The sequence below is a fragment of the Jatropha curcas genome, chromosome 11 (assembly GCF_041381405.1).
Source record: "Jatropha curcas cultivar XTBG-Jc1 chromosome 11, XTBG_Jcur_1.0, whole genome shotgun sequence".
NCBI classification, from domain to species: Eukaryota; Viridiplantae; Streptophyta; class Magnoliopsida; order Malpighiales; family Euphorbiaceae; genus Jatropha; species Jatropha curcas.
In genome coordinates, this window is record NC_143161.1 from 23,021,206 (window position 1) to 23,035,981 (window position 14,776).

Here is a 14,776-nt window from a genome sequence, read left to right on the forward strand (position 1 = left end):
ATTAGTACATCCCATCAAGATAATGTCATTAAATTAATTTAAAATTATTTTAAAATACATATAACGCAAGATGTGCAAATTGAATAAATTGTTTATATATGAATTATATATCAATGTGCCTTTTCATTCCTCAAGATGGATATTAAAAAATAGATATTAAAATTTTATATATATAATCTCAAACTTTTACGAAAATTGTCTGTTAAGATGCGACGAAAATGAGAATGAGAAATGACACTGTTATAAATCTTACTATCATTTGCAAGAATAGTGTGTATGCATTTTTTTTATGCAGGTCATGCCATGTATGGCTTTTGCTATTGTATACATTAGTGAAAGACTTCGCAGAATACTTAAGAAGGCACATTTTATTATTGCAACTTTTTCAGCATATCTCAATGAGAGATAATTTTGTAATACATTTTACGATCATTTTATTATACAATTTTTGTTATTTTTGAATGATGTTATAAAAGATTATTTTATCTAGGGATGGAAGTGAGACGAATATTTTAAGATACTTACTCCGCTCTGATCTATTTAATGAAGGTATAGATAGTTATAAATGTGTTTTAGACGGATACTGCTGGTGAAATTACTAACCGCAACGGAAATAGGTAGAGTACGGGTATTAGACTCTGGGTACCCACTATAATAACGGTTTTAGTTGGGGGTACCTGCGGGTACCCTACCAATTTTTTAGTTAAAAATGCATTTTAAACAAGTTCAGGTTTGAATAGTTTAAAATGTGCAGATATCTTACCTATTTATGTGGTACTTTAAATGGGTTTGGGATGGATACAATAGTAAAATTTTAAACGAGCTCGGATATGGGTACTTAAACAGATATTTAAATGGGTTTGAGACGGATACGGGTAGTAAAATTTTAAATGGATACGAATAGTTCAAAATTCGCGAGTACTCGAGCCGCTTCCATCCCTAATTTCATTATTTAATATTGCTTCGTGCATCGTGTGGTTCTGGCACTATTTAAAAAAAAAGTGAGTTATTAAAATCAAGATTAGTTAAAATTTTATACCTAATGCACCCTTAAAAACTATATATACCCATATTGATAGATCTTATTTTTATAGTATTTTTAATATAATTTTTATTAGGATTTTTAGTGTTTTTAATTACTTTAATTAGTTTTTGTTTAGATTTATTTATATTTTTAATTAAGTTTTTTTTATTTTTGATAAGCTTGATTTGAAAGGTTTTCAGGAAGAAAATAGCCAAAATTTGCATCAAAGAAGGTTGGAGCTGAAATATGGAGATAAAAGCTCAATATGGCCAAGTCAATAAAGTACACGGTCGTGTCTCCAAGAAAGCTAAAAATTCAAGTGGGCCGAATTTAATTATTTAGCCCGTGTAGATTTGAAGCCTTAGCGTGTCTTGTGCATGGAGTTGTATGCGATAATATAAAACTTACCTTGTTTGAGTTCTAACCATATTTGGTCAAAGAAGACTCTTAATTGGGAAGAAATACAATACAAAATTAGTTTGCTATTCAAATAATATTTCTTCCTAATTAGGCCAGCTAGTTCCTTACTCGGATTCAAAGACACCCTACGAAGTCTATATAAAGAAAAATCTCTACACTAAAAGAAGGCGATACACATCACATCCATTATTCCATATTCTTTTCTCTACATCGTTTATCTTTACAAGATTTTAAGCAATCAAGTTGGAGATCAAGATTCAAGGAAGCTCTACAAGCCAATTGTCGACTAGTTTTTATTTCTAAACTATCTTCTTCCTTTATTTCCAATATTCATGTTGATTAATGGAAATATTTGCAAGTTTATTTGAGTTTAATTTAATTACTAGGTTGAACTAAATTCTCATATTAGGGGTTTGATGTAGCTTAATTTCTATTCTAATTTATAATATTAGATTTGCTTTTTCTTGTCCATGATATAATTTAGTATTGAACTTAATGCTTCCAGGCAGAGTTTCTCACCTAGATTAATTTATTTCATTAATCACTATCAAAAAGGGTTTTTGATATAAAAAATGTAATAAATTACATGGGAATAATAACTTGATGCAGAAGCTATATGGTTTGACTCATCGGGAGTTTTCATAAATTAATGATCTTAGATTATGAATTCATAAACAAACCATAAAACTTAATGATTTAATTCATGTTTGATTGCGCTATTAAAAGATAGGTAATTAGACCGGTTAAAATAGCTAACAATACATCAAGAGAGCTTGTTAGTGATTTTATGATTGTTTCCCCTATCTGAACAATTAAAATTGATTATCAAACTAATAAAATAAATTGGATAGAATTAAGTGAAGTCAAAATCTCTAGTAGCTTTTAATCGTTGATTTCTTTTCATCAAATATTCTTGTTTGATTTCTTTTTATTCTCTTCTATTTCCTTTATTTAAATTCTTAGATTATATTCTTCTTATTATTGTTTAAATAATAGTATGTTAACACAATTTTAGTATTTGGTTTACAATTCTCATGGGAACAATACTCTACTCACTCTTTATTACTTGTTTGCAATTTTGTGCACTTGTGAATTAGCCTGTCACATCTTTATCTTAATCTCTCCTCTATCCCTAATCTGCTACTTGTCTCTCAAAATCAAACTTCAATGAAAATCTATGGATAATTCATATCCGTAGATCCATCAAAAAAGAATTTTAAAATTAAACAGAAATTATCTTTTCCATTTTCAACATCCCCAAAATCCTAATGCCTAAAGATCCAGATTCTTGCAAGTCGCTATCAGCTCTTACCATCACTAGCAACCGCAGTTTTATGAAATGGAAAGATAAGCTCCATGCTGCAAAAATAAATAAATAAATAAAAAAGATGGAGGGTTTAAAGTCATAAAGGTTGCATTTATCTTGCAATATTATTTATGCTTTTTTTAATTTTTAATTTCACTTTTGCCAAATAATGAAGAAAAATTTTTTTGCTTTCTTTACGTGAATATTTTTGTTATTATATGTAAAGCTTAGTCCCAGTACGGCTGGCTCTTTATCTGTCAAACCATGATAAGAGCACAGTTAGAGACAATTGAAAGTATTCATGAATAGGCCATAAAGTTTTGGGTTTCAAGAGGATTAGGTGGAACAAGTTCTCAGATTGCAAATTACCTGGTACTGCTTAGGATGTTGTGAAGCGAGCTAGGAGGTTTATGTTAAAGTGATTTATGTCCAATCTACATTAATCGTTAGGGTAATGGTCTTGATGATGAAGGAGAGAGTAATTTGAATGGTCTAGTACAAAATTAAAATGTGAAAGACACGTAAGAATATTTTTGCACGGTGATTAAGAAAATTAATTTCCTTAAATTATAACAAAAAGTTTATTATTTCGACTAAATTACTTCTTATCTCACATCATTAATAATTGAAAAATTACTATCTTGTTCTTGTATTTTATCAAAATATATGACTTTGCTCTGTATTTTTTTATACAAATACATAGTTTTGTCCGTTTTTTCTTTTTTTTTTTTTACTCCATTACACTATTACATCATTTTGTCAATCTTTTTTTATTTCTGTTAAATGCAGGAACAAATTAATTAATTTTATTGAAATATAAGGACCAAATCATTAATTTTGACAAATTAGTACTCCATCTGTCCAAAATATAAGTCATTTAAGGTTTTTGCACAACAATTAAGGAAACAATGAATTCTCCTAGATTATAACAAAACCAATAGTAACTTACAAAATTATCCTTTATCAAAAAATCAGTAGTTACTTGTTAAATTATCTATTGCATGTATATCACTAATATAATGCATCATATTTCGTGAATTAATTTTTTTTTTTTTAAAAATTCATTGTAAGTAATTACTACTAATTAATAACAACTCTTCACAATTTTTTGTAATTTTAAAGAATTATTATTTATGATACTAAGGAGACTATAGATTTATATAAAAGTCTTCCTAAAAATTTTTATCTTATTAATTCATCAAAATTATTAATTTTGTAAACTAGCCCCAAGTTGTTACCAAAAAAAATATATATTTTTAGAGAGGTTATTAATTTACTGAGTATTAATTTGTGGAGGTTTAACTGTATAAGGATAAAATCGTAAGTTTTTTAATAATTAATGTGTATAATATATGCAGAGTAAAATTGAAAAGATTCACTAATTATTTCTTAATATTCTCATAATGACTTATATTTATGGCAAGAAGAAATATTTGTGAACAGGTAAATAACTAAAAGTTAGCGAGGAGTTGATAAGGGAATGCATTCAGGCTATTCAGCTTGGAATCGAACCAAACTTTTATATTTTTTATAATCAATTCAAACCATTCTAGAATATAAATCGAACCACAATTCTCGATTTGGTTATCCGGATATCTAAACTTTTTTAATTTCATATTAAGTTTTACATATTGGTTAAAGTTTGAAAATTTACTTATAATTAAAATGTATATTTAGTGTAAAATAACACAGTATCCAAACTTCGATTCGGTTCAGTTAATTAAAATTTTTTCTTCAAAATTGAACCAAATCAAAAAATAGAAATTTCTTTCAAAATAAAAATCGTATCCAAACTAAAAAAAGTGAAAAACCAAAGTAATCGGTTTTAGATTTTTTCTTAAGTTTGGTTAGCCCTAGGAATTGAGAGACGAGCGTGAATGAATTTGTCCATTTTGTTTTTTACAGGTTGCAAATGTAGAACTCGTGGGCGTATATCTGTCACGTTGCGTGAAGGGGTACGCTCGCACGCATTGTAAGTCCCGAAAATGCGTTGATGAGAAGAAGATTGACGCATCCAATGAAAAGATTTCATGAAAAGGATGTTTAAACTTTCCCAATCTGCGACCACATTCGGAAACGACTCCTTCACGTGCACGGTGGGGCATTGCACCACATGAGCTGTTAGACCTTATTGTGGTAGTCTATAATTTTTGGCTCATAGAACTGAGTTGTAATATATATGTAAAAATCTTGGCGAATATATATTCAACTTAAATTTTATTACTTTAATATTAATATTATTTTTTATTTTTATTTTAATCTATTAAAAACTTCAATCTATAAAATTACACTTATTAAATTAATTCAATTTGCAAAATCATTTCATTGAATATTTTAATTTGCAAATTGTGATATATAAAATCAAAACCCTAGAAAATATTATTGTTAGTATGGAAAAGTATATAATATTACTAAAATTTATAAGTTCAGATGCATAAACTTCAGATTGTTATAGAATTAGAGTTACAAAAATCAAGAGACGAATTTACATATTTTGTAAAAAATCTCTAAAATTAATGAAAGTGAAACTGAAGCAAAATTGGGTAGAATGGAGTTGTTGGACATGGCTTCTAGGTCAGGTTGTTATGAAACCCTATAGATCTTCTAACATCTTTTTAGGAATATTTTGAATATTTTAGATGTAGTTATAATCTAAATTCATATTTTGAATTATTTTAGTAAATTGGATGTTATAATGATGTCTTGAAGATTGATCATAGTACTCTTAAACATAATCTTGTCTTAAAATGTTTTAAGAGATATTTTACAATTTGGGGTATTTTAGTAATTTGGGAGTTTAAGACTTTTAAGTCTATGTAGGGAATTAGTTAGAGAACTGGAAATATTAATAGAGTGGAAATTTTAATTAAACAATAGTTAATTAATTAATTAATCAATTAATTAATTTGTTTTTCAAGACATGAACATAACTTAAAAAGTGGACACATGCTAACTAACGTACAAACCATTTTTAAAATACTGAATTTAATCGAATTAATAAATAGGTTTTTAGCCTGTCTAAGTCTAACTGCATTCTGTCTTCACCTGGTTTCTTTGGAAAAAAAATTATGAACTTATTCCTTGTCTGAACTGTAATTATCTTATCATGTGCTAAGATTCCACAAATTTGCACCAAGATTTGCTTTATTTTGCTTAGTTCCAAATTCTAATGTTGTATGACTCCAATCCACTTGTAGATTCTCAGTCCAGCTATTGTTATATAATCTTTGGGTTTAAGTCTTGGGTTCACATCATTGGAGTCTCACATCTTCTTAGAGGAAGAATAAGTCCAAACGTTAGGTCCAAGAAAATTTAATTAATAGGACTCAAATTTGGGGTAACTTTTCGTGATCGGAGAACTCAAATTTGAAACCTACCACTCCTCGCATTAGTTAAAAATCTAACTAGACTACCTTTGCCGCTGAGTAATAGAAAATTACTGAATTAATAATAATAATGATAACAAGAAAACCAACGTGTGATATTATATGCATATTTAAAAAAAAATAAAAAAAAAAAAAAAAAAAAAAAAAAACAGCACTATCAAGATGTTGATAGTGAATTTAATTGGTGATGTTAAGGTCAAATGTAGTGAAAAGATATAAGTTATGATGTGTGCGGCTTTAAATTCTTTATACTTTACCTAATATGTGATGTAAAATGAAATATTTTCGAAAACGACTAAAATAATTTTCTTTATGAGATTTGAAGTGATAACACACGTTTCAGGCTTTAAAGTCCTTGTACTACATTTACAATTCTAATAAAAAAAAGAAAAATAATATCTTGGATAAAGGTCACTTATCTTAATATTTTTTATGTGTTAAAATGATTTTATGTAGAATTTTAATAACAAAAATTATTGAAGAATTCAAACTCCTACAACTCAAAAAGTTTTTATTAAAGACGAGAAAATTTTTATTGGTTAGTATATTTATGAGTCTAGGAATATTATAGGACAGAGAAATAATATTATTCTAAGTACAAAAATATTCTTTATCTCTTTCGGAATCATTTTTGAAGTATTTTTATTAAATATAATAGAGGAAAAAAGTCTTAACTATTGTTCTTCGCGTTAATCTCATTGTTTTTATTTGGTTTGTTTCACTGGCCATTGTAGAGATAAAAGAAAAAGAAAACGATCAATCAACACTCGTAACCGAGCCCTAATACAATGAGAAATGATGAATGTACAGATTCAAGATAATGAAGGTAGTCCTTAGAATGAGTCAGAGAGTATAAAATGAAATGGTGTTCAGTATATTCATTATCTCATAAAACTAACTACATTTATTCTTTATATACCTATCTAGAATATTAAAGAAGAGTAAAATAAGAATTGCTGAGCTGACATATTAGAACTGATATAAATACTATATATATATATATATATAGTTTCAACAGTGACGGAGTCAGGAATTATAGTCAGGAGGGCTAAAAAAAATTTCAAGAATTAGAGATGGTGAAATTTAAAAAAAATTTACTATTTTAAGAGGTAAAATAAAAAAAATTTTGAATATTTTATAGGTAAAATCTGAAAAAATAAGGGGGGCGGGGGCCACCCCTAGACCCCCTAGCTCTTTCATTGAGTTTCAGTATGGTTGATAGTAAGAGTTGAAATCGAAAATAGTAAATTACCTTTGGTTTGATACATTTTCATTCTTAGTCCCAATCGTTTTTTTAGTTTAAATTCAGTTTAATAGGGAATTTTTAAGATTTAGGTTCGCAAACTATGCATAATCTATTAATATTATTGAACACTACCACGTTGTTGAGATTATTTAGTATTTATTGATTAGACAAAAAGAAATTTGAAGGATACAATAGATCAGATAATTTATATTAATGGCCACCTAATGTAACGATCTAAAATCGGGGCCGAACTGGCACTAGAGTCTAGGTAAACTTAAGGCAAATGTGAGTTTTTCTATTTTGACGTGTTCCCGCCGCCGTGATCAAATAGGAGTAGATAAAAGGCCTAAAACTCACAAAGAAAAAAGGAAATGAGGCCAAGGCTCGTAGTAAGTCTAAACCACAAAGTCTATACATTAAGCTAATATTATATATATATATATATATATATATATATATATATATATATATATATATATATATATATATATATCTTGTAATCGTCATATTCCTTGCCCAATCTCAAACATCTCAAATAATATATAGTTCGGACCTATTTATAATACGCCTCATTCATAATACAGGCTACTGGTCATACATGCACTTAGATAAATAATTAAGACACATAAGATCATAGATTAGCATACCCATTTTAATACTTGATTAGAGTATATAAATCCTAAAACTGTAGAGTTCAATAAAAATTAGAAATAATACTCTTTATAAAAAAGTTACAAGTTTTTAAGTAACTACTAAAATAAGAAATTAGCCCTGTCGGAGGAGGATGCGGAGCTTTAACCGAATCGACAGTGATTTTACTTTCTGAAAAGTTAAATAAAAGAAGAGTGAGTTTTGCAACTTAGTGAATAATAATAAATAATGTATAATACAGTCATTCATGCGAAAGCATCCTAAAACATTAAAATGAACACACAACCAGTCAAACATATGACACAATATCAACATCCACAAGTAATTTCACCTTTAAATAATCAAATAAGTGGAAATTAGTCAGTAACATCACTGACACGCCCGACGAGCCATACTCCCACATGGCCCGTCCTCTCAAATGTGTGCACCAGGGAGCCGATTCTCCATATATGGTCGACCGGTCTAATTCTCACTTAACTAGCGCTCTCTTTTTTTTATACTCTTTTTTCTTTTCCATACTAACAGGAGGCCGCATGTGGTTTTCCATATCATATATCATCAGATACACACAGGGACATCGATCTCCCCATACATGGCCGACAGTATCGTAGACCATCCTCATAAACCCGTGGTGACCCATTTCATCCTAATTCCACACAAACAAGGCACAACAATTTCACAGCACAAATAATCAAACATTCAACATAAATGCATCAAATCAATCATTAATACTCAAACATAAAAGTATAATGGCATATGCACTATTTATTATTACTCACTGTGATAGAGAAAAGAAGAAACTCTAACTTGGATTTTGACTTGAAGGAGCAGTAGACGAGCTCGGACGATCTAAAGAATTTATAAAGACAAAGGAAAGAGTTAAATCTAATAAAAGACTAATTTAAATAAAGAATTAAGGAATTAGTCTAACAAATTATCTACTGTTATAACTAACCTAAATACTATCGAAATTTTGGCAGCACCTCCCCTAAAAATTGGACTATCCACCTATTTAAAATATCAAGAATTTAATTAAATATTCATACAACTCATTCGTCGGGCAATCAATCAAATCAAGTTCTTATCCTCCTTTAACCTCAACATCAACATTTTAGTTATCACAACCATTTTACATAAACTTATGTTCTAAATAATACAACCCATCAATCTTTATAGATATATGTACATGAATAAGCATATATTTATGAATAGCTTCCATCATTAATTTACAAATTAAATAACTTTCAACTTGTCCCAACAATATTATCAATCATTCTCACTTTACGCCAATATAATTAGCTTCTTTAGCCAATTATCAAATAAATAAAATCTTTCATATATATATATATATATATATATACAAATAAATCTTATCAAGTGAATGAACCCATCAAATCATCTATCAACCATAAACAAAATTTATACCTCAACCAACCAATTTTCTAATGAGAATTAAATGTACAACTTCATTATACCATACCAAGCTACAATTTACATTAATATTTTGAAATGATTGCTGCCATATCCAAAAATCTTGGATTCTTGATTAAATTTTAACACTTGATACATTGACTAACTTCTTACTCTACAAGAACTTAGTTAATAATTTCACATACTCATCCCAAATATATACACTAAATTTGCACAATCCTAAATAAAGTTTTTAATTATGGTATCAATTGATAGATAGAATTAAACTTTCTTTAACTTAAACCCGTGTTAACTGCATTATAAGAATCTAGCTCTTCTCATCCAAAATTCATCAAAAGCTTTCCAATAAATTATGGAATAAATGAAATATAGCAGAAAAGGGACCAAATATCAATTACCTAGCTAAAATTACATCGGACGTTGATTATTTTTCGGTTAACATAACCAGAAACAGCTCCAACGCTCAAAGTTTGATTTTATCGACGATAACTTGGCCATAGCTAAGGAGAACGGTGGCTAGTGGAGTTGCTAGAGAAGTTGGAAGGTATAAACGGTCAGTCTTTGACAGGTTTCACCAAAAAAAGCAAAGAGGAACGACGAATCGACTGTCCCGATCACGATAGATCGCAATTGTAGCTCTTCATTTTGTTGCGCCAACCAAAAATAGAAGAGAGAGACTGGAGCTTTGTTGCCGACCATGGTACTGGAATCTCCAGAAAATCGAAGGGAAGGGAGGAGCGAGCTACCAACCGAACTTACAGCTCCCTCTCTTACTCGTGATGCTGCAACAAAAGAAATTCGATTTACTACATGAAAGCCTAATAAATAAATTGATCATCAAAACTTTCAAGGAAAAACAAACACATAGGTCGATTTACTAATGAAAGAAAATGTCAATATGGGCTTTGAGTGATTTATTCATAATTATTGAAGAAGATAAATAACTTAGAGTCACTAAATTTTATCAAAATTAACACATAGGTCTTACTACTTTTAAGAATTAATTTTGAGATTTTTAATTTTTGCTCCCATCCTAACTCAGGTCTTTCTACTCAAAAAAACAAGCTTTTTTCTATCCATGCCATAAAAAATATAAATAGATTCTCACATTACATTCAATTTACCACTTAATTTGGTTATTTTTAAAATTATTTTCATAATATAATATAATATAATATACTCATTCCTTTCTTTTTATATAGAAAAAGTCAAAATTTCTATAGGATTAAGAAGGTGATCTTTTTGTGGATTTTTTTCTAACTTACCCCGTAAGAGACAATTAAGTGGTTTCTAAATTTCAACACAACGGTGGTAAATGATGAGAGAGAAGATGATAAATGATGAGAGAGAGGATATGTTACTTAAATGAGGAGTTTTATTTGTTTAGACTTTCAATAAAATAAAAACGAGGACGAGTTTAACTAGTGCCTTTTTGCATGATCATTTGGGTCGGTGGCTTGGGGGTTTTGCTATGAAAGTGGGTTTGACAAATATTCTAGTGGGTGAGCTTTTTGCTATAAGGGTTGGGCTATTGTGTGCTTAGAAGAGAGGTTTCCGATTTCTTTTGGTGGAGTCGGACAACTTGGAAGTGATTCAGCTTATTAATTCCATTATGGTTCAGTCACATCCTTTAGCAGCCGTGATTTTGGATATGAATGCCTTGTTGGCTAGGGACTGCCAGTGTGTGGTTTGTCATATTTATTAAGAGGGTAATTTTGCAGTTGATCATTTGGTGACATTGGGACATTTAATCTCTTCATCGTGGATGTTTTGGGATTCTACTCCTTCCTTTTTGTCTTTGATTTTGTGGGTTGACGCTCTTATTGTTAGCTCTTTGAGATAGTTCATGTTCTCCTTCTTGTTTTCACCAAAAAAACAATTGTGGGCTCCACTATTCATGTAAAAAAGTTCACATATTTTTGCTATAAGTGTGGACAATTTTATGTGTTTGCAATAGTTTAAATTGTTTGTAAAGTAAAGTTGTTTATGGGAATGAATTTATAGATGTACACAACTATTAACATGTGCAAACATTTTCTTGTAGAAGTTTACAAACAACCTTACAAATATGAGTACAAATTATTTATATTTTCTGGTTATCTCATTAGCAGAACTAGCAAAACACAATTTAATTAACACAAACACAAGAGTTTTATTTTTTCAATTTCTATTTAAAATACTATTAAACGACTGAGTTTAGGTTGAACATCAACAGAGTTTAGATTGTATCTCTCTCTTTAACAATTTAAGAAAGTGGGTACCACAATTTTGAGTTAAACATTGTTGTTTGGAGGGAAATTTCCCTTCATTCTAGATTTATTAAAGTTTATGTAAATCTCACTATACTTGCATTCTTAATTATTAAGCGTAGGTGGAAGTTGTGTATATAAAATATACTTGCAACTCCAAAAATTTAATTTGTGAGTTTAATATAAAGAAGTCCTTATTTTCTTATATCAGATACAATCTGTTTTGGAACTTTAATTGTTCAACCACAATAATATCTGTCACTTTCTTAAAATTCTCTAAATGTCAATGTTTAAACTAAAAATAAAAATAAAGGTATATTGAACTTTTTGCTTTAACATTTTAAGTAATTTTCTCTATATAAAAGGAAATTTTCTCTTTACAAATATAACAGAGATAATATTATATACATGTCTTGATGTTTCATTTGTGCACTTTTTTCTATCAATTGTCATGAAAAAAAAAATAAATAAAAATCTAAATTATATTTAAACTTCCACTTAAATCTCACAAATTATTTCAATATGTGTGTGTTAATGTTTCACTGGTGCAGTGGGTAGTGCGTGTATGTGTATAAACAGTCTAATCAAATTTATAAATTTCAAGCAAAGTTGGTCAGACTAGCTAAGCAGCAGAAAATGATGGTTAATGGGTAAGAGATGGTTTTTGACTTTCTGTATGAATTGACTAAAGCTTTTAAGTAATAAAGAGAGTTGTTAAATAATTTGACAGCAACTCATCACCACCTTTGATAATTTTTGAATTGAAGTGTCTAAATAATAGGACAGTCTGAGTTTAAAAGGTAAATAAAATAATTAGTGCCTTAAATTCATTGAATTGGACCCACAGAATTATTATGATAAATAAGTATGAGCCATCTATAATCTGACATTTGGAGATTAGATCATAAAAGCAATCCTAATCCTTCCATTTGACAACATTATTTTCATCATTTTCTCAGAATCCCACAAGTTTGAAACACAATAATTGCTGTCTCTGCCCTACCTTTTGTCACTCAATTGTCCTAATCAAAACTACATCCTATGCAACTTACAAATTCATGCAAATTACTACTCAACATTACAATCATAACGCTATGAAAATTCATTTGCTTCCCCTTCTTTTAAGTCCATTGTAAACAATCATTTGCTTAATCTTTTTTCCCCTCAATATGATGGTACCATAATGTCTTTCCACTCTTTCAATTTTGTTACAAACACTAAAATTCTTGAATTTTTAAATTTCAACTTTGAACTTAAAATTTTTAAAAGTTAAAATGTGATTCACAAGCACTCATAAAATTCTTAACCTGTGAGCCCCATAAGGACAACCTACAAACCCAAAATTCTTAACTTCTAACAAAGTAGTATCATTCTTTTGTGGTACTTGAAAAATTCTTGGAGTTACTCTAATTGTTACTTTATACTTTGTTCATTTTTATCTTCAAACCACATGTCCAGTGGGTCCAATTTTGCTATCCATTGAATCTATCATGAATTATCAGCCACTTAACGCTCCAATATTCTTCAATCATATACCCTTTCTAATTACTTATTAGCCAATATTCTTCAATCATATACCCTTTCTAATTACTTATTAGCCAATTATACTTCGTTAAAAGTTAAATATAAAAATTTAACTTGAGTAATTTTTCATATAAAAATTTAAAATCATACAAATTAAAATAAAAATCACCAACTTTTCATCCCTCGATTCATTAAAGCAAAATTTCGAATGCACAATAAGCCATATAATTATCATTTCAAGAAAATCAAACCTTCTTCAGGAAAAGGAAAAGAAGAAAAAGAGGTTTATTAGTCTCTTTAGCAGTTAATTATAAGTTTTTCTAAGTGATATTTATATACAAGAATCAACCCCTGTACAAAGGCGACCTTTCTTGCACCATTATACCTCTTGAAATCGATTGCTTGAAAGCCTTGATCGGACTCGGGAAATACCAGCCCTTTCCTTTCGATGGTTTTATGTCTGCACCAACCGAATCTGACGTCACGGCCACCGCCACAGACCTTGATTTCCTCATCATTCTTCTTCTTTCCTCCTCGTTCTTCTTTGATTCTTGTTGTTCCAAAACGTTTTGCCTCTCAACATCACCTCTATTGCTTCTGTTACCGCTACTGCCGGTACTCTTAAATAGCGACCAGAACGGCGATGTCGTTTTTGGACTATCTTTGCTGTGGTTAGAGCAATCATGGTCAATTGACGGCTTAGAAGACCGGAGAAACGGAACCGCAAGTGACCTCGACCGACGGAAGGATGGCTCGCTCTCGATCAGATTGGAGACACGACCGACAGTTCCGATTCCAGAGGCATATGATTCAGAAGCAGCGGCGGCAGAGAACCGAGAGAAGGAAGAAGAAGACGAACTGGAGGTGGACGTAGTAGCGGCACAGCAAGAACAGGGGCGTACGTTAGCGCAGTCAGGGCAGAGCGAAGATAGCCGCTCCCGGAGGCACACGTGGCAGATTCCAGTTCGGCGGCGCTTCGTGGGATGTTTTGGGCATTTCCATACGTCTTCCTCATCGATGTAAAGCGCCATTTCTTGGCGATCCCTTCTCCTCTCTCTCTCTCTCTCTCTCTCTCTAGAATATCCTTCCGCTTTTCTCTCTCTGGCGAAACAGTTTCTTGTTGCGGTTCCTTTTTTCTAACGCCCTCTGGTGGCTATGACTTATGAGGCTTATAAAAAAACTCAGGCTAATCTGTTAACCCTGGTTCTGTCTCTTATTATTATATGACTTAACCATGGTTTAAAATAGTATCGATTGGTAAACCTTGGCTGGCGAAACGCCCGCGTTTAATCAGCTGTATTAAATTGCCATAATTACACGAGTAAATTACGGGAATTGCCATACAATGCAGAAATAATAGAACAAAGATCATCTAGATTTTTTCGATTAATTTACGGAAATGCTAATTAGTGTCCCCCGTGTCGTATGTACCCGTATTCACACACACACGCACACACATACACACACACAAGGAAAGTCGGATCGGTTATTCAACATAATTGATAACTGAGCATTATTTATTTGACTGATTGAACCGGA

The 14,776-nt window shown here is 30.3% G+C and overlaps 1 protein-coding gene across 1 annotated transcript; it reads right to left on the reverse strand.

Moving 5' to 3' along the window:
* Positions 1 to 13,439: 13,439 nt before the first annotated feature.
* Positions 13,440 to 14,395, reverse strand: LOC105641396 (uncharacterized). Its single transcript, XM_012225919.4, has one exon. It carries the CDS (start codon positions 14,266 to 14,268, stop codon positions 13,582 to 13,584), a length of 687 nt encoding a protein of 228 aa, XP_012081309.1. The 5' UTR covers positions 14,269 to 14,395; the 3' UTR covers positions 13,440 to 13,581.
* Between the last annotated feature and the right edge of the window lie 381 nt (positions 14,396 to 14,776).